The sequence below is a fragment of the Danio rerio genome, chromosome 2 (genome assembly GCF_052040795.2).
Source record: "Danio rerio strain M-AB ecotype USA chromosome 2, GRCz13ab, whole genome shotgun sequence".
Lineage (NCBI taxonomy): Eukaryota > Metazoa > Chordata > Actinopteri > Cypriniformes > Danionidae > Danio > Danio rerio.
In genome coordinates this window covers 3,365,001-3,384,823 of record NC_141022.1, presented here as the reverse complement: position 1 = coordinate 3,384,823, position 19,823 = coordinate 3,365,001, and the positions used below count along the sequence as shown (strand labels likewise).

The following is a 19,823-nucleotide window of genomic DNA, read 5'->3' as shown; positions in this document are numbered from 1 at the left end:
GATTCAGAAACTACGGTCGGATGCATTTTGGCGGGAAAGGTGCTATTGGCGGGAAAAGTGCTATTAGCGGGAAAAGTTTGCTATTGCGCCATCCAGTGGACACAATTGGAAGAGCAGTATATTTTATTGAAAATTTTCAGCTCACAGAATCATCTCGCGGGCCGCAATTAATTTGTTTGCGGGTCTGATCCGGCCGTACGTTTGACCCCCCTGGTCTACACCAAAGTTTATTATAGTAAACAAACCAAACAAGTCTAAAACTATTGGTATCCGTTTTTCCTTCACTTTGGTCAATTGGTGAAGTTTTTTCTTCGCCACTGTCTCCACTGGCTTGCTTGGTTTGGCACTTTTGGAGCTGTGCATCACTGGATTTGCTCTTCAGTGTTTGGACTTTCAGCAGTGAAATTTAAACCACACTGAATTAAACTGAACTTCAACTCTGAAAACTGAACTGACTCTGTTTACATTTACTAGAACTTCTGTCTTAAGCTGCTTTGACACAATCTACATTGTAAAAGCGCCAGTGAAATAAAGATAAACTGAACTGAGGTGTCTCACCTTGCAGTTCTCGGATCTCCTCTGAGCCTTGGCTGCAGCTCCGTCTCTCGGTGTCCAGCGTGGTCTGCAGCTGCAGCAGCTCTTTCTCCAGCTGTTGTTTGACACTTTCTGCGGCGCGAATCTTCTCCTGCAGCTCCCGGTTTATGCTCTCCAGCTGGCTCATAGTCTTGCCCATTTCTGTGTGGCTCTTCCTCAGGCGCATCACTGTGTCTGACTCAGCGCGCAGAAGATCGTTGGCTTCCCCCAGCTGTGGATGACAATGTTGTGTGTGAGATGTTGTTTGAATGTCACGTGGTACAAAAACAGGCCTCAATATAAAGATAGAAGAGCCAAAAATGAGGATTTACAGTTCCAGTGAGGTTATCAGTCTTTTAGGGCGGAGCTATAAGTCAATTTGGGTGGGGCTATCAGTTGTTTAGGGCGGGGCTATCAGTCGTTTAGGGTGGGGCTATCAGTCATTTTGGGTGGGGCTATCAGTCGTTTAGGGCGGGGCTATCAGTCGTTTAGGGCAGGGCTAACCGTCCTTTAGGGTGGGGCTATCAGTTATTTAGGGTGGGGCTATCAGTTGTTTAAAGCGGGGCTATCAGTCGTTTAGGGCGGGGCTATCAGTTGTTTAGGGCAGGGCTATCCGTCGTTTAGGGGGGGGCTATCAGTCATTTAGGGTGGGGCTATCAGTTGTTTAGGGCGGGGCCGTTAGTTGTTTAGGGCAGGGCTATTAGTCATTTAGGGTGAAGCTATCAGTCGTTTAGGGCAGGGATATCAGTCATTTAGGGTGGAGCTATCAGTCATTTAGGGTGGAGCTGTCAGTCATTTAGGGCGGAGCTATCAGTCATTTAGGGCGGGGCTATCAGTCATTTAGGGCGGTGCTATCAGTCATTCAGGGCGGAGCTATCTGTTTTTTAGGGTGGAGCTATCAGTTATTTAGAGCAGAGCTATCAGTCATTTAAGGCAGGGCTATCAGTCGTTTACTGTGGAGGCTATCAGTCATTTAGGTAGAGGTGGAGCTGTTAGTTGTTAAGGGTGGGGCTATCAGTCGGTTAGGGCAAGGCTATCAGTTGTTTAGGGCGGAGCTATCAGTCATTTAAGGTGGAGCTATCGGTTGTTTGCGGTGGGGCTATTGGTTGTTTAGTGTGGGGCTATCAGTCGCTTAGGGTGGGGCCATCGGTTGTTTAGGGTGGAGCTATCAATTGTTTAGGGTGGGGCTATCAGTCATTTAGGGTGGAGCTATCAGTCGTTTAGGGTGAGGCTATCGGTTCTTTTGGGTTGGGGCTATCAGTCGTTTAGGGCAGGATTATTGGTCCTTTAGGGAGGAGCTTTGAGTAATTTAGGGCTGGGCTCTCTGTTATTTAGGGCAGGGCTATAAGGTAATGTCTCATTTCTGCTCTGCTCTTCTCCATTCATCAATATTCCTTTGTTTTGCCCTTTGTGCAATTCACCAAGAACTTATTTCCACCATTACAAGAATCCTGCAGTGATGTAAGCCGTAAAACTAGGATGTTTTCATTATGTGTCATGTGCTTTAAGATAATGGAGATGTAACACAGACATAAATCACCCACTGTATCATCTAATAGTGATATACAGTGATATACTAATAGTGCTACAAAAGAACAACGCCACAGAAGTGACTGGTAAAATAGCTTTCTGTATATTTTTTATCACTTCAAAATAATATGCCAGTGTTTCATATTGCATGCACACGCCCTGTCAACATATACCTACATCACTGTACCGTGCAGGCTTAGATCTTGCTCTGAATTAGAAGCTAAAATGGCATTTCTATAATTAAAATCCCTCCCAGTTCCTGCGGAGCAATGACGCCAAAAAGTGTGTACAGCACTTCCTCCAATAGTTCTAGGAAGTGAGATCATGTTCCAGTGTTGTAAAAGCTCTCATTATAATTTCACAGGCTAAATTATAAAAAGGAAAATGCTTTTCTCTTGTAGCTGTCTTTTAAATGTTAAAGATGTAGAAGAAAGAAGAAAAGAAAACCTTTTCCCATTTTTGTGTTGGAAAAAAATTGAGTTTATTTACTGATAGACCTAATGACCAATATATTGATGTGATTTTCTTCCTAAATCTTTTATGATCGTTCTGACATGAAGGACTTTGCTTGAATAAATATTCGCAAAGAAGAATATGAAAAATAAAATAAAATCACAACACTTATAATCTGAGAAGTGTCCATAAGCTTACTTGGTTCTGCAGCTGGGCGATCTTGTCATTGTTTTGACTGATTTTCCTCAAGTCTTCCAGCTGCTCCTTCAGCGTTGATACTAGACAAAAAGCAAATACCACAAGTAAGAATTAAAGAAGCATTTAATCTTTTATAATATAATACTAACAAAGCCCTTAAATTATATATATATATATATATATATATATATATATATATAAATATATATATAGTATTTTTATTATTACAACCTGAATGACATTTGGCTAAATTAACTCCTGTTAGTCCCATGAAAGTGTTCATATTAGCAATTTATATAGGCGATTCTAGAATTACGGATATATTTTTGCGACTCCAAGATAAACTTTCAATCATTTATTAAAAAAACAAACATTTTAATGAAACCCTTTTGAATAATAACAAATTATAATCAAGTTATCTCCAAAGATAGTATTTGTCTGTGTGTGTAGGATAATTTTTTTTCTTGAAAATATTAGCTTAAAACGTTTGATACATTAATATTACATTAAATATGTCACAGAGTTACTGTAATATTTCAGTCAATTCCTCATTTACTTCTTTAAAAAATAATAATATGACTAAAATTGTGTTTTAGACATGCCATGTGGTGTTTGCTTTGAGGTTAGCATCTTTAGCTAAAGCACAAAATGGTGTAAATGTTCAACTCTGTTAGTCGTTTAAAACGTTTTAACAATAATTTAAACAACCAATGGTAACAATTAAATAATCCCTAAGTGTTTTGTATAATTCACATTAAACATCCCATGAAATTAAAATAAAGTTTTTTAGATGTTAGCATCAGTATTGTTAGTTTTAAGGTTATCTATAAGCTAGTGTGCTCCAAAAACAGTGACAAAATTCACATTCAGAAGATATAAACCTGATATAAAGCTTCTAGTTTGTCACTTCCGCCTAAATGGATCAACAGTTTTATTCACGTCACCTCATACTTCAGTTTCTCATCAAATATTCAGACCAATCAAATGCTTTCAAGTATCTGACATGCCCCGCCCCCTTCATCTCATTGGCTTTTCAGTTGATGCACTTGAGCTAAACCACTCCCATTGTCAGAGCTGTGATAAAACAATGCTATTGTCTGTTTTCTCTTAAAGAGGAGGAGCTACACTATGCCACGCCCTCTTTTCGTGTTCCAGTCAAGATCATGCCAAACATCGAATAAAAGTGCACATTTCAAAGCACTTGATGAAACATTTAACAAAAGATTTTGTTTACTGTGTGAACTCTAAACATAGTAAGCTATAAAATCTACTTTCTGGAATACCCAACAGGATGTCGGTTGCAAAATTAAAAAGACACACCTTCGTTTTCCAGATTTCTTCTCTTTTCAGCCTCCTGGTCAGCTTTCCTTTGATATTCAGTTGCTCGGTGCTGGATCATGATCTTGTCTTTCTCCAGTATTGACATGTTAGCCTCAACACTCTTCCTTAGGTTACTCTGAAACATGTCAGGACGACAGGATAACTAAAAATGTGCCTACTAAAAATAGCCTGTTTTAAAAAGCTCTCGTTAAAACAAAACACAAACCCTCTGTAATTATTGCAGATTCGTGCTTTAGAAATGAAATCATTTCACTCACCTCCTCGTCTAACTCTTTCATTATCTTGTCTAGCTTTGTATTGGACGCCCTGAAGGGGAAATGAATCAAAAGAAGAGATTTCAAAGGCTTGATTTTAACGTGAGACAAAAGGCATTGTCATTTAGGTTTGGATGTAGGGATGAGGAATTAGAGGAGCTGTTGAGGATGGATTGATGGACGACTGAATAAATGGTTTGATTTGAGATTTGTATTTGGGATGATTGTGGCTAGATGGATATTTGGGTGCCTGGTTCTGATTGGATGGATGAGATGTTTGTTTTGATGCAGGGGTTTGGTTCAGAAAAACCAAATAAGACGTTTGACTGGTTTGAATAGGGTTTTTGGTTCTGAATGGACGGACAAAGCTCAGAACCAATGAATAAATAACATATCTGGATGATTTTGGATTGATGAATGGGGCGTATGATTGGTTTGGATGAGGTGTGATTATTTATTTATTAAATTTTTTGTGGATGGGTTGTTAAAGGGTGTTTTCACATCTGTAGTTCGCTTCATTTGGTCCGGACCAACGGTAATAAATGATAAACTGTTGCATTTTCTGGTGTCTTTGGGTCGTTTTCACACCACACTGCTGGCTTTGGGCTGAACCAGTTAAAAAGAACCAAAAATGCAGTCACGTGACAAAATCCACATCTCTCATTGGCCAGATGTTGTTGAACATAGTTTCTAAACTGCTTATTGATTGGTCAGAATTCACGTGCGGGAAAATGCCAATGAACTCTCGCCAGTAAACAAACTGACAGACACAAAATGTCGCTCTATACTATGAAGGGAAGACTGCGCTGATTGATTGTATCCCTGCTTTAGACAAAAAATACATTTCGAGAAAGAAGCACGGCTGGAAAACAGTGTTTTAATCATAGACTGTAAAATATATGGACGTAGTGTCCGTGACGTCACCCATAGGTTTCTAAAGAGCGCAAAAGAAGCCACAAGTAGGCGCGGCCAACCGTCGCCATTTTGTTCGCGCGTCATCACACCCACGGCAGGATACCAATCAAGGGCAAATAGGCGGAGAGTAGGCGGAGCTACAGACAACTGCTGGCATTTAGCTTGGACCTGGTTCAGACACACTTTACTTTGGGAGAACGCTTAATACTTTATCACCTGCGACTCGTTTGTATTCTGACCACTTGTGCTTGGTTGTATACTATATCAATAAAGTGTTTAGTCTTTTAAAAACACTGCTGTAATACATTGAGCCACTAAACATTGTTCTTATGACGTTTTTCAACAGGAGGAAAACGCAAATTACTTCCAAACACTTCAGATATAGTCTGTGTTAGTTAATGTAAGACTATTGATGAAATCCAGCATAACACTGTATGACAACACTTCAGATGACTGTTCTAGAGCCTACAGCTAATCAATCTGACAGATTCTGAATCGCATTACAGCTCTAAATATAAATGATAAATGATCTTAAATAAAACAAATACATGTATAGAGATGGTATATAAGTATATAACTTCACTCACATGGGAAACGGAGGCACTGGTTTGTGAGCACAATTAAGTGCACTCAGCATGCCATGCCATCTAATAAGTGTAGGAAACAAGTCTAAAAGGCAGTTGAGTGTGTAAAGCCACATAAAACAACACAGAAATAAGATAAATATGCCGAGTTCAGTGGCTAATCTGCAGGATTCAGCTGAGGTGACGTGACGGCGACCAACGAGAACTAGCTGTCACTCAAGTGGCCACGCCCTTAATTATGCAAACCTAATATAACTTAATATAAAGGAAACGGATGAGTTATAAAAAATTCACCCCCCTCACAGTTGTCATGAAGGGTAATATTAGGTAATCTTTTTTTGTACCAGGCTGTAAACACCTTTTTTTCTGCTGTAAAGTTGGCCATTCTAACAGTGGGCTCAATTGAAATTTGCTCTGTTTTGGAGCCAGGAGCGGCCAGGACTAGCGGCATTTCAGATGAACTTAGTTACTTCCGTATTGGCTTCCTGAGAGAGAGCAGGAGGTTGCCGCTTGGTTTTAATGCATCGCAGGTCACTTCAGGAGGAGGCGTGAATTAATTTAGCTAAAATTCGACATGGTCATCTTGCGGAAATATCACCAACCATCCATCAGGTAATGTTTTCCCCTCTCTCTCTCTCTCTCTCTGTTGGTAAAGCGCTGTCAACAAATATTTATCCTCCATAACCCATAATGCACAGCGCATCAGTCTACGGCAGCTGGATTAGTCCAAAAGGCGCAGTACTTTTTGCGGTTGGGTCTGTTTTAGTTTGGATCATATTCTCACCACAAATGAATCGCACTAGAGTTCGTTTTCACTCTTGGTGCAGTTCGTTTGGGCAGGTGTGAATGCAGCAATCGTACTCGAGTACGCACCAAAAGCAGATCTAAAAAGCGTCCTGAGACCTGCTTGAAAGGTGGTCGCGGTACGCTTTTTTAGTCTGCTTTGGTGAATTGTTAACTGGTTCTGGATGAATGAATAAAATGTAGTGGTGGATGAGGAGATGAATGGATGAAGTGTCTGGGTGGTTTTCGATCAGACTGGTATGGATAGACAGATGGATGGTTGCATCTGAGTAAATGAACATATAAACACCTGCACTTCTGCTCCATCTCATCTCTCAGCTGCATCTCACTGTGAACTTGTTCTTCGAGCTGATATATCCTCTTCTGAAGATTCTCCAACTGAGAGATCAGAGAAACACAATTAGTTCATCATTTGACAGGATCACCATTATAATCCTGTGAAGCTCTTTAAGTTAAAGCCTTTGTTTGGAGGGTTCTTACGAGACTCTTATCTTCTTTTGTCGAGCTGCGTTTGTCACTTGTCTTTATAGTTGATTCCTGAGAAAACCTGTCAGAGAATCAATCATTTAGTTATTGTTTATCAACACAATCATTTCATTATTGTGCCAGTCTGTTTTCAGTACTCACAGGTTATTGCTGTAGTAGGTGAAGCCTACAAATGGAAGTTGGTTGCCTACAAATGCTTTGGGAATGGGGAAGGTTTCCTCCTCCCCTCGATCCTCCTCAATGTCGTCAAAGTTGCTGGTGTCAGTGTCACAGCTTAACTCCGGCACAACTGGGGCAGCCGCTACATAAAACAACAGATTAGCAGATTTTAATGACAACAAATAGAAAGCTGATTTAAAAGGCAGATTTAAAAAAGCTTTATTTACATACAATTAATTTAATATTAATCTCCATAAATGTCCTTAACAAAGACGAACTTGAACAATGGAAAACAAATAGGACTTCACAATGGGTAGTTGAAGTCAAAATTATTGGCCCTCCTATGAACTTTCTTTTTCAAATATTTCCCAAAAGATGTTGAACAGATTCAGGAATTTTTCACAGTATTTCCTATAATATTTTTTCTTTTTAAGAAAGTTTTATTTGTTTTATTTCGGCTAGAATAAAAGCAGTTTTTATTTTTTTCTTAAACCATTTTAAGGTCAATATTATAAACCCACCTTAAGTTATTCTTTTTTTTTCCGATTGTCTGACCCAATGCCTAAAATGGTTGGATCCAAAATCTGATTCACAGGTCAAAGCTTATATCAGAGGCCTCAGGTATGATCAACAACCTTTTTAGAAATTTGTGTTGATTGAATCTGTGAAACCAGTTGGTTCGCAAAAGCAATCTGAATTCCTATTACAAATCACAAAATCTGAATCTATCATCTCAAGCATGCAGCACACAATGGAATCTACTGCTCATTTCTTCAGTATTTCTGCTGACAATAAGAGTGTTTGTCAAAACATTTTTATGATTTTGCTAGAATATTCCAGTTGGATTTTTGTAGTATTGTTAATATTGTTAGTATTTTTGGTGATAGCAAGAAACCACAAAATTGAAAGAGTTCACCTTCAAACTTTAAATTTAATAAATAAAAAAAGGAATTTTTGTGTCCAAATTGTAATTTTTATTTAAATAATTAGCTATATTGTGAGTATAATGTATATATAGTAGGACACACTACAGTGGAGACTTTGCCAAAACCCTAAAAAGTATGTGCATGTATCTGAATATACATTTGACTAGATATTTTTCAAGACACTAGTATTTAGCTTAAAGTCACATTTAAAGGCTTACCTAGGTTAACTAGGGTGAAGTTAGGGTAATTAGGCAAGTCATTGTATAACAGTGGTCTGTGTGTAAATATTGCTTAAAGGGTCACGAAACAGCAAAACACCTTTTTTGAGCTGTTGACAGAGTTTTTAGCAGCGTGGGACACATATATGACTATTAGGACACGTATATTTCACCAAAAAAGTGAAAATTGGTTGTTTTTTTGTTATTTCGATCAAATTCGTTCTTCCGATTTTAAATTAATTATTGAAGCTGCATCACGCCGATTAGATCCTTCTGTGTATTTCAGTGTCTGTACAACGTGACGTATTTGAGTGTGCAGCATTAATTCATAAGACTTGGTTCAAACCAATCAGCACGCTCTATTTTGTATGAGGTGCAACTTCGAGGATTGTTTTTACCTGTTGCAGTGTTCAACGGCAGAGAGACACCACGTTGTGTTGCCAAAACAAGAAAAAGAAGAATTGTTTGGAGACACGGGTCGTCAGTGTTGTGTTAATAAATGTGCTGCAATGAAGGTTTTGTTTTCTTTTCCTGCTATGAGAGTGCAGCTGGACTCGCATGTGGATTACAGTGCACGCGACAAGCAAAATAAATGTTTGTAATAGTGCTTTTACATCTGTAGTTCACTTCATTTGGTCCGGACCAACGGTAATAAATGATAAACTGTTGCATTTTCTGCCGTCTTTAGGTCGTTTTCACACCACACTGCTGGATTTGGTCCGAACCAGTTGAAAAGAACCAAAATGCAGTCATGTGACAAAATCCACATCTCTCATTGGCCAGATGTTGTTGAACATAGTTTCTAAACTGCTTATCGATTGAATCAGAATTCACGTGTAAGAACTCTCGCAAGTAAACAAACCGGCAGACATAAAATGTCGCTCTATACTATGGAGACATTTAGACAAACAATACATTTCGAGAAGGAAGCGCGGCTGGAAAACAATGTTTTAATGCATCGCTCGTCACTTCAGGAGGAGGCGTGAATTAATTTAGCAAAACTGCGACATGGTCATCTTGCGGAAATATTACCAACCATCCATCAGGTAATGTTTTCCCCCTCTCCGAAGGTAAAACGCTGTCAACAAATATTTTTTCTCCATATCCCATAATGCACAGCGCATCGGCCTACGGCAGCTGGATTAGTCCAAAAGGCGCAGTACTTTTTGCGGTTGGGTCTGTTTTAGTTCAGATCATATTCTCACCACAAACGAACCGCTCCAGGGTTTGAAAGCATACCGAAACCACTTCTTCAAGCAGGTCTCGGTACGCTTTTTTGGTCCGCTTTTGGTGCGCACTCGAGTACGATTGCTGCATTCTCACCTGCCCATAAACACCGCAATCAAACTATTAACGCTGTGAGGGATTTTCACCACATTTTGTGACAGGATAGTCTATACACACACGGCTTTCTGATGTTCCCTACAGAGTGCATCTAAGATACAGAGAAATGTGGAGGACAAACTGCAGATGAAGTTGACAAATTAATAGTTTGGCAAACACTTTGATTGCTGATGCCAATGTAAACAGTCACTGTCTTTCTCCCGTGTCTGTGTGTTGTTTTGCAAAATTAGAGCGTGCACAACTGGAAACTCCAATTTTTATGCAAACCCTTTCCTCTTTCCCTCCTCCGAGATTAAACAGAGCTGAACTCACCCGCTTTCCTGACTTTTTTCAAACTAGAGGTGTGAGAACATCCCACTGAGACAGGTTAGGGGGAGGATTTGTGGCCCTTTAAGAGGGTTAATAATATTGACTTTAAAATTGTTTCTTAAAAAAATTAAAAGCCACCTTTATTCAAGCCTAAATAAAACAAATAAGACTTTGTCCAGAGGAAAAAATATTATAGGAAATACTGTGAAAATTTCCTGCTAAACATCATTTGAGAAATATTTGAAAAAAGTTTTCAAAAAAACTGTGCATATATATTCATATTGATTTCAGAGGGTCTTATTTAACTGTATATAACTAATATATATCTGAAGTAACAACAAAAGGGTCAGAAACTTTGCTCACTCTCTCTGATGTTCTCCCATGTCCACTGGTCGTTCTTGAAAAAACCATGCCGCTTGATCTCATCGACTCCATTGCGCCCTAACCGCACCTCCCTACAAATAAAACAAGAGATCAGATCAACACAGCGCATTTGGAGTTAGCAAAGTGGTTGCTAACTTCCTGATACGGAACTGAGCACTGACCTAATTTAAGATCTGTATTTATTAACGTTTCTTTGGTTTCATATTCCCACAAGGCAATGAAAATAACCCACTGTAGGGTACATGATGAGTAATAAAATAAATCAAAGACACTACACATTTGTCTCGTAGCCCGAGGACACCTTCATCATGTGGGATAAAACCTGTTTCACCAAATAAAGATTGACGAATCGAACATTTACACAATGGAAGAGTCAAGAAGAAACAAACCTTTTACTATCGACACACAGAATTATGCTGTAATGCCCAGAAAACCAATGAACCTGCTTAACTGTGTAAAACACCAAGTTTAAGTTAATTTGTGTTTGTCTGTGCAAAACATCTCAGCAAAATGCAGAAATGGCTACAGCAGTGTCTACACAAGGCGTGACTGCTGTTCTAGCTTTAGGCTTTATACACAAAACACATTAAATCATGATTGTGTTGAGTCCATTTGTTGTAAATAGTGCAAACACGCAGATATACGCCAGGATTACTTTAAAGGGATAGGGATTTGTTTAGCTTATTACTTCAGCAGACTGCATTTTAACTTAAATTTAAAGTTATGTTTTGCAAAGATAAAACCAAAGAATCAATTAAATCAAAATATTTGATATCGTCATTATTAAAGTAAATATGAAACTTTTGTTGTTTAGCCATGGTGTGAGTTTGCCTGGGCATTTACATGAATCAATCAATCAATCAATTTAAAAAAATCAATCAAAGAATGAATGAATGAATCGTCAATGAAAGAATCACTAAATGAATCAAAAATTAAATGTAAAAAATTAATTAATGAATCAATCAAATAGCGATTAATCAATAAAGGAATAAATAAATCAATTAACAAAATAACTATCCAATTAATTAATTAATTAATCTAAGAATCAAACAATTAATTATTCGAAGAATCAATCAATGAAACCAAAAATCTATCAAAAAATCCATCAACTAAAGAATGAATCAATCAAATGACTCAATGAATCAATCAATAAGTCATTGAATGATTGAATCAATCAATCATTCAATCAATCAAGAAATCTATCAAAGAATTATTACATCAAGGAATGACTCAAAGAATCACAGATTCAATGAACGAATGAATGATTGAATTAATCAATCAATCAAAACAATCAAAGAATGAATCAATGAATCAATAAAATAATTTTATCAATAAAATAATTAATCAGAGTAGATTAATGAATCAAACAATGAATGATTCATCAATTAATGAACCAATAAATTAATCAACTATTAAATTTATTAATCAATCAATCAAAGAATGATTCAATCAGTCAAAGAATGAACGAATCAAAGAATGAATCAATCAACCAAAGAATGAATGTATCAAATATTTCAACTATCAAAGAATGAATCGGTCAACCAATCAACGAATCAATGAATGAGTGAATGAATTAATCAAAGAATCAATCAAAGAATTAGTCAACGAATCAAAAAACAATTAAAGAATCAATTAATCAAGGAATCAATCAAAGAATGAATAAATCAAAGAATCAATGAATGTATCAAAGACTAAATCAATGTCAAAGAATGAATAAACAAATGAATCAAATAATGAATCAAGGAGTCAATCAATTAATTAAAAAGCCAATCAATCAATAAAAAAATTAATCAATCAGTGAATCAATCAATCAAAGAATCAAACAATCAAAAAATCAATCAGTCAAAGGATCAATCAGAGTCAATGAATAAAATAATTAATTAGAATCAATCAATCAATCAATCAGAGTCAATAAATCAATCAAAGAATGAATAAATAAATGAATCAATCAAAGATTCAATCAACCAATCAAAGAATGAATGAATAAATGAATTGATCAAAGATTCAATCAATCAAGAGAAAAACATCTCTAGATGTGGCATGGGTCTTCCCTACCATAAAATCTATCATAGCAAGCCAGACAAAACTCAGTGCGCTTAGAATATAACACAAGCAGATTTGGGGTAGCACCAGGGTGTCAGACTACACCCTGAGGTTTTAATCCTACAGGTGCTTGTCCACGTCAAGGCCAATAGGTAAATCTTCAAAGCTCTTTTTAATAGTAAACGTATGATTACTTTGCAGTGGAAGAGTTATTCGAACCTGTCGGTGAGGAAAGCGCAGATAAGGCTTTTTGCATCCTTCGAGATGTCGCTGTCTTCAGGGAAGGTCAAGGCGTTCTTGTGATTCATGATCTTGCTGTAGGTTCCCACCAAAGAGTCAGCATAGAACGGCGTGTCACCTGAGGATACATTCACACACACACTCAGTTCTTCTCAATGCCTCCTCTATCCCTCGCTCTCTGATCTCTCAATTCTCAGCAGTTTGTCTTATTTAATTTTTACTATTATTGTTTATTCATTAAAAGCAAAGCCAACATTACTTCTAGAATATCTCCTGACATAAACTCTGTAGTTCCATTCATTTAATCTTTTTAAAAAACTTTAAAGGTCAATATTATTAGTCTCCTGATGCAGCTCTTGTTTTGGATAGTCTACAGAATAAACCACTGTTATACAATGACTTGCCTAATTACCCTAACTTTACCCTCATTACCCTAGTTAAGCCTTTAAATGTAACTTTATTATGTGCTGTCATCATGGCAGAGAGGAAAGAAATCAGATTAGATGTCATTTTAGAACAGAAGGATATAACTCACCAACAAGCATCTCATAAAGGAAGACCCCGACAGACCACCAGTCACACTCGCGGCCATAATAACCGTCTCCTCCCTGAGACTTCAGTACCTCTGGAGAAATATAGTCTGGAGTTCCTACTGCCGTGTCACATCGTACCATCCCGTCCTGACAAACCAGAGAGCAGAGCAGAGTTGAGAGCAGAATGACAGGAGGATAAATGCAACTTGGTAGAAAACGTTTCATGCATTATTTTACATTTGCAAGGTTTTGTTTTAGTGTCTTGTTTTGCATGTCATGACAGAGCTTCCTGAAAGGAACAGCTCACCTAAAAAGGACTGAATTCTGTCATCGTTTTCTCATCCTCCAAACCAGTTTGAGTTTCTTTCTGATGCTGAACACAAATTAAGATATACTTATACTTATTGATTCTTTAACTGACTGATTTTTGATTAATTGATTCTTAAATTGATTGGTTGTTTAATTAATTGACTGGTTGGTTAATTGATTGATTGATTTCTTCATTGATTCTTTGAATAATTGATCATTTATCATTCATTTTTAGATTCATTATTTCTTTGATTGGTTAATTGATTGAATCGTTGGATGGTTGATTTGTTAGTTCATTCATTCATTGATTCTTTGACTGATTGATTTTTTATTCATTGATTAGTTGATTGATTCATTGATTCTTTGACAAATTTATTCGCTAATTGGTTGGTTGTTTGATTGGGTCATTCAATAACTCTTTGACTGATTGATTTTTTGATTCATTGATTAGTTGATTGACTAGTTGATTGATTGATTCATTGATTTGACAAATTGATTAGTTAATTGGTTGGTTGTTTGATTGGGTCATCCTTTGATTCTTTGACTAATTGTTTAACTGGTTCATTCATTCATTGATTCTTTGACTGATAAAGTTTTTGATTTATTGCTTCTTTGATTAGTTGATTGATTGATTGGTTAGTAGATTGGTTCATTCATTGATTCTTTGATTGATTGTTTAATTGGTTCATTCGATCATTGGTTCTTTTGACTGATTGATTTTTTGTCTTATTGATTTGATTGGTTGATTGACTGATTTATTCATTGTTTGACTAAGATTTTTTGATTTATGGATTGATTGATTGATTGGTTGGTTAATTTGTTGATTCTTTGACTGATAGATTTTTTGATTCATTGATTCTTTGATTGGTTGATTCATTCATTCGTTGACTAATGGGTTTTTTGATTCTTTGATTTATTGATTAGTTGACTGGTAAGTTAATTAATTGATTGGTTCATTTATTGATTCTTTGATAGATCAATTGACTGATTTGTTGTTCGATTGACTGCTTCATTCGTTCTTTGACTAATTCATTTTTGACTCTTTGATTTATTGATTGGTTAATTGTTTAGTTAATTAATTGGTTCATTCATGAATTGATTCTTTGACTGATAGATTTTTTTATTAATTGATTCATTGATTGGTTGATTGATTAAGTGATTCATTCATTATTTGACTAATTGTTATTTTGATTCATTGATTCTTTGATTGGATAACTGACTGATTGGTTCATTCATTAATTCTTCGACTGAATAATTGATTCGTTGGTAGGTTGGTTCATTCATTTATTGATTCTTTGACTGACAGATTTTTGATTCATTGATTCTGAAATTCATCGATTGGTTAATTAATCAATTCATTCATTGATTCTTTAACTGATTGTCTTTAATAAATTGATTCTTCGATTGATTGGTTCATTCGATTTCCAACATCCTTCAGAATATCTTGTTTTGTGTTCAGCAGAAGAATAAAATTCATAAATGCGTAGAAGCCCTTGTGAGTTTGAGTAAATGATGTGTAAATGTTCATTTCAGAGGGAACTGCCCCTTTAAGACGTGTATTTTTTGCACGGGTCCAGTACCTTGTTCATTTTCATACAGGTGCCAAAGTCAGCCAGCTTTAAGTGGCCGGACTTGTCTAACAACATGTTGTCTGGCTTTACGTCCCTGAGAAAAAAGGAAAACACACACACACAAATTTCTAAACTGCAACCACATTTCAGCACATAAACAACAGATCAAATGTGTGAAAGAAACCTGTGAATGAAGCCCATGGAGTGGATGCCGTCCAGCGCCAGCACAACCTCCGCAGTGTAGAAGCGTGCCCACTTTTCCGGCACATCATAGTTGCTCATGAGGTTGACCAGGTCTCCACCGGGCATATACTCCATTACCATGTAGAGGTAGCGGTCGTCTTGGAATGCATAAAACAGCTGGAAGACACAAATAAAATAAAGCTTTATCATACTCAGAAATAGGAGTAAACTGTAAAAACACGCGCTATTGTTGTTGTGTATCACGATAACGAAATTTCTTTCACAACAAACATGCTTGTCTTTTTGTTGACAATAAAAAAAAGAAGTGCACCGCGCTTTTTATGTTGCTAGGCAACTGTTGAATCAGCTGCGTATCGTTCTTCTGTTGATATTGCTATAATTGTAATATTCACTAATGCTGTGATATATGAAGTCATACAGCTCTGGAAAACTTGAAACAGCGACCACCAGTTTTAAAAAGTCTGTTCGGTGTGATAGGAACCTTACGATATACTCTCACTGGCCACTTTATTAGGTACACCTTAATAGTACCAAGTTGGACCCCTTTTGCCTTCAGAACTGCCTTAATCCATAGGTTCAACAAGTTGCTGGAAATATTCCTCAGATTTTGCTCCATGTTGACAGGCTGCAGATTTGCTGGCTGCACATCCATGATGTGAATCTCCTGTTCCACTACATCACAAAGGTGCTCTATTGGATTGAGCTCTGGTGACTGTGGAGGCCATTTGAGTACAGTGAACTCACTATCATATTCGAGAAACCAGTCTTAGATGATTCACGCTTTATGACATGGCGCGCTATCCTGCTGGAAGCAGCCATCAGAAGCTACTGTGGTCTTAAAGGGATGGACATGGTCTGCAAGAATACTCAGGTAGTCTGTGGCGTTGACAAGATGCTCAATTGGTACTAATGAGCCCAAAGTGTGCCAATAAAATATATGGACGTGTTGTGTGTTCAGAGATGCTCTTCTGCAGACCTCGATTGCAACAAGAGCTTATTTGAGTTACTGTTGCCTTTCTATCAGCTGGAGCCAGTCTGGACATTCTCCTTTGACCTCTGGCATCAACAAGGCATTTGCGCCCACAGAACTGCCGCTCACTGGATATTTTCTCTTTTTCTGACCATTCTCTGTAAACCTTAGAGATGGTTGTGCGTGAAAATCCCAGTATATCAGCAGATTCTGAAATACTCAGACCAGCTCGTCAGGCACCAACAACCATGCCACGTTCTGATGCTCGTTTTGAACTGCAGCAGATCGTCTTGATCATGTCTACATGCCTAAATGCACTGAGCTGCTGCCAAGTGATTGGCTGATTACAAATTTGTGTTAACCAGCAGTTGGACAGGTGTACCTATAAATTTGAGAAGTCATACAGCTCTGGATAACTCAAGACAGTGAGCACTGGTCTCTCTTCCATCTTTAAAAAAATCTCCGTAGTCGTCTAGACAATAAAAACACTGCAGTTACCTCAACGGAAATCCTCTCCTTCATTTTGATTGGATATTGAAAAAGACGCAACTGACGTAGTGTAATTTTCCAACATTTTTTCGACTGCAGGTGCACAGAGCGCATTGTCAAAAAGGCAAGATGCATAGGCAGCACACAAAATGCTTTCAGCCATTAAAAAAAAACATTCAAACAAGGTGCCTCTCATCTCAAAAAGCGCATTCGGTGTGATCAATGCCTTACCATTTAACATTTCCCTAGAAAAATGGTAATTTCATTAGTCTGTTTTTAAATTATTTTTTTATTCATTTATTTTCTTGTCGGCTTAGTCCCTTTATTAATCTGGGGTTGCCACAGCGGAATGAACCGCCAACTTATCCAGCAAGTTTTTACACAGCGGATGCCCTTCCAGCTGCAACCCATCTCTGGGAAGCATCCACACATACACACACAAACACTCCACACAAAATTTAGCCTACCCAATTCACGTGTACCGCATGTCTTTGGACTGTGGGGGGAAACCGGAGTACCCGGAGGAAACCCACGCGAACGCAGGGAGAACATGCAAACTCCACACAGAAACACCAACTGAGCCAAGGATCGAACCAGCGACCTTCTTGCTGTGAGGCGAACGTGCTACCCACTGCGCCACTGTATCGTCCATTTTTTTATTCAATGATATTAAAATAAACAGTTAAAATTAGGGCCGGAGCAAGCTAAACTGCCCCAACTGACGATCAAGCCGCCCTCAATCCGGAATTCGGGGTTGGGGGGGATTCGCGGATATAACTTAGGACGCGGGTGGTCACGGACGCCGCCCTCTCTATTCTGCCGCCCTATGAACGTGCCGGCCCTGGGTAAAATATATTTTTCAGATTTAATTTATTCAAATTCACACAAAAAAACTGTCAAGGTGCAAACAACAAAAAAAAAGCATGCATTCGTAAAGTTCAAGATCAGTTTCATGCCTCGTTAAACCACTAATAAATCAGATGTGTGTCAATATTAATATGCAGATCAGATTTTATAATGTACTGTGTTTTATGCGTCATTAAACCTGCAACAATAGGGTACATCTCCGTGAACAATTCATTTATTTTCCTTCGTCCCTTATTTATCAGGGGTCGCCACAGCGGAATGAACCGCCAACTATTCCAGCATATGTTTTATGCAGCGGATGTCCTTCCAGCTGCACTCGAGTACTGGAAAACACCCATACACACTCATTCACATTGACCCTCATACACTAGGGCCAATTTAGTTCATCAGTTCACTTCAGCGCATGTGTTTATACTGTGGGGGAAACCGGAGCACCCGGAGGAAACCCAAGCCAACACGGGGAGAACATGCTAACTACAAACAGAAATAAAAACTGACCCAGCCAGGGGGGACTTGAACCAGTAACCTTCTTGCAGTGAGGCCACAGTTTTAACCACTGTACCACCCTTCTCTGTGAATTAAATGATGTCATAATATTCTAAGGAATACAAAAATAATAATAATAATAATAATATTAATCAGATTGTTCGTACCTGTACTACCCAATTACTGTTAGCAAAGGCCATGATATCTCTCTCTTCCCAGAAGAAAGCCGAGTCGGACCTCTTGATCATCTCAAACTTGCTGAGCAGCTTCATGGCGTAGACTTTCCTCGTGGCTTTGTGCCTCACCTACAAAACAGGAAGAGAGAGGGAACACATGAATAGGGCTGCTTATTTACTTTAACCTCGCTGAACTATGGCACACAAATAAAGGAAACAATATAGAGTACAACACTCATGCAGCGTCTACTCTGTTCACAATCATCAGAGGTGAAAAGGGGAACAAAATCTGCTGTAGATGGTGTATAAATCAATTTACTTTCCATTGTCTGATATTGGGTAATGGTCACATGACTTTTATTATTACACTTTATTGTTATTTCATTAAGAAAATACTTTATTCTGACTTTTTACCTAGATTTTAGAGTATACTGAAACCTCTTTCTTTCTGTGACAGTGACCTGATGAAACTGAAGAGAGCCAACAATGATAATAATACAATAGGCGGTTTGCTTTACACTTACCAGTTGTACTTCTCCAAACGCGCCTCTTCCTATGACCTTTACCACTTCATAGTCCTCTGCTTTCATGCGAAGCTCCCGTATTTTGCTGATCGTGTCCTTATCTAGAGAAATAACAAACAATGTTCAATATCTCTGTGTGGTGTAGCATTCATTAACAAAAGAGTTGTAAATAGTTTAATATTTATAGCGCTTCACTTTTTCCACCTTATTTTATGTCACAGCCTTATTTCAAAATAGACTACATTCATTTATTTCCTCAAAATTCTACACCCAACAGCACATAATGACAATAAAATACTGAAATTAAAATAAAAGTAAGTATTCACAGCCTTTGGCAGCATTTACAGCTTCAAGTCTTTGTGAATATGATGCCACAAGCTTGGCACAGCTGTCTTTGGGAATTTTAGCCCATTCCTCTTTGCAGTACCTCTCAAGCTCTATCAGGTTGGATGGGAAGCGACGATGTCAGCCATTTTCAGATCTCTCCAGATATGTTCAATAGTATTTAGGGCTGGGCTCTGGCTGGGCCACTCAAGCACATTCACTGAGTCATTGTGAACCCACTCCATATTTGATATGATATTTTGGCGGTGTTCTTTGGGTCATTGTCCTGCTGGAAGATGACCCGTCACCCCAGTCTGAGGTCAAGAGCACTCTGCAGCAGGTCTTCATTTAGGATGTCTCTATACATTGCTGCATTCATCTTTCCCTCTATCCTGACTAGTCTTCCAGTTCCTGCTGCTGAAAAACATCCCCACAGCATGATGCTGCCACCACCATGCCACACTGTAGGGATGATATTAGCCGGGTGATGAGTGGTGCCTGCTTTTCTCCAAATGTAACGCCTGGCATTCACTCAAAAGAGTTTAATGTTAGTCTGATCAAAGCAGAGAGTTTAGTTTCTTATGGTCTGAGAGTCCTTCAGATGCCTTT

At 38.0% G+C, this 19,823-nt stretch overlaps 2 protein-coding genes across 6 annotated transcripts in view; both read right to left on the bottom strand.

Annotated features, from left to right (window-relative positions):
- eif2b5 (eukaryotic translation initiation factor 2B, subunit 5 epsilon) overlaps window positions 1–19,823 on the bottom strand; it is a 393,495-nt gene that overhangs the window by 52,063 nt on the left and 321,609 nt on the right. The gene's annotated exons all lie outside the window — the stretch shown is intronic.
- rock1 (Rho-associated, coiled-coil containing protein kinase 1) overlaps window positions 1–19,823 on the bottom strand; it is an 81,782-nt gene that overhangs the window by 31,072 nt on the left and 30,887 nt on the right. For all 5 annotated transcript variants that reach the window (XR_015477480.1, XR_015477481.1, XR_015477482.1 and 2 more), the window contains 14 exon segments: window positions 18,891–18,991; window positions 18,358–18,495; window positions 15,359–15,534; window positions 15,184–15,268; window positions 13,297–13,441; window positions 12,741–12,879; window positions 10,458–10,549; window positions 7,280–7,439; window positions 7,133–7,199; window positions 6,942–7,030; window positions 4,353–4,401; window positions 4,075–4,210; window positions 2,755–2,834; window positions 559–805 (listed from right to left, as the gene is read on the bottom strand). Coding sequence is in view for 2 of the 5 variants with exons in the window: in XM_087238672.1 (XP_087094798.1) it covers window positions 559–805; window positions 2,755–2,834; window positions 4,075–4,210; window positions 4,353–4,401; window positions 6,942–7,030; window positions 7,133–7,199; window positions 7,280–7,439; window positions 10,458–10,549; window positions 12,741–12,879; window positions 13,297–13,441; window positions 15,184–15,268; window positions 15,359–15,534; window positions 18,358–18,495; window positions 18,891–18,991 (1,704 nt within the window). In the remaining 3 variants the exon portion in view is untranslated.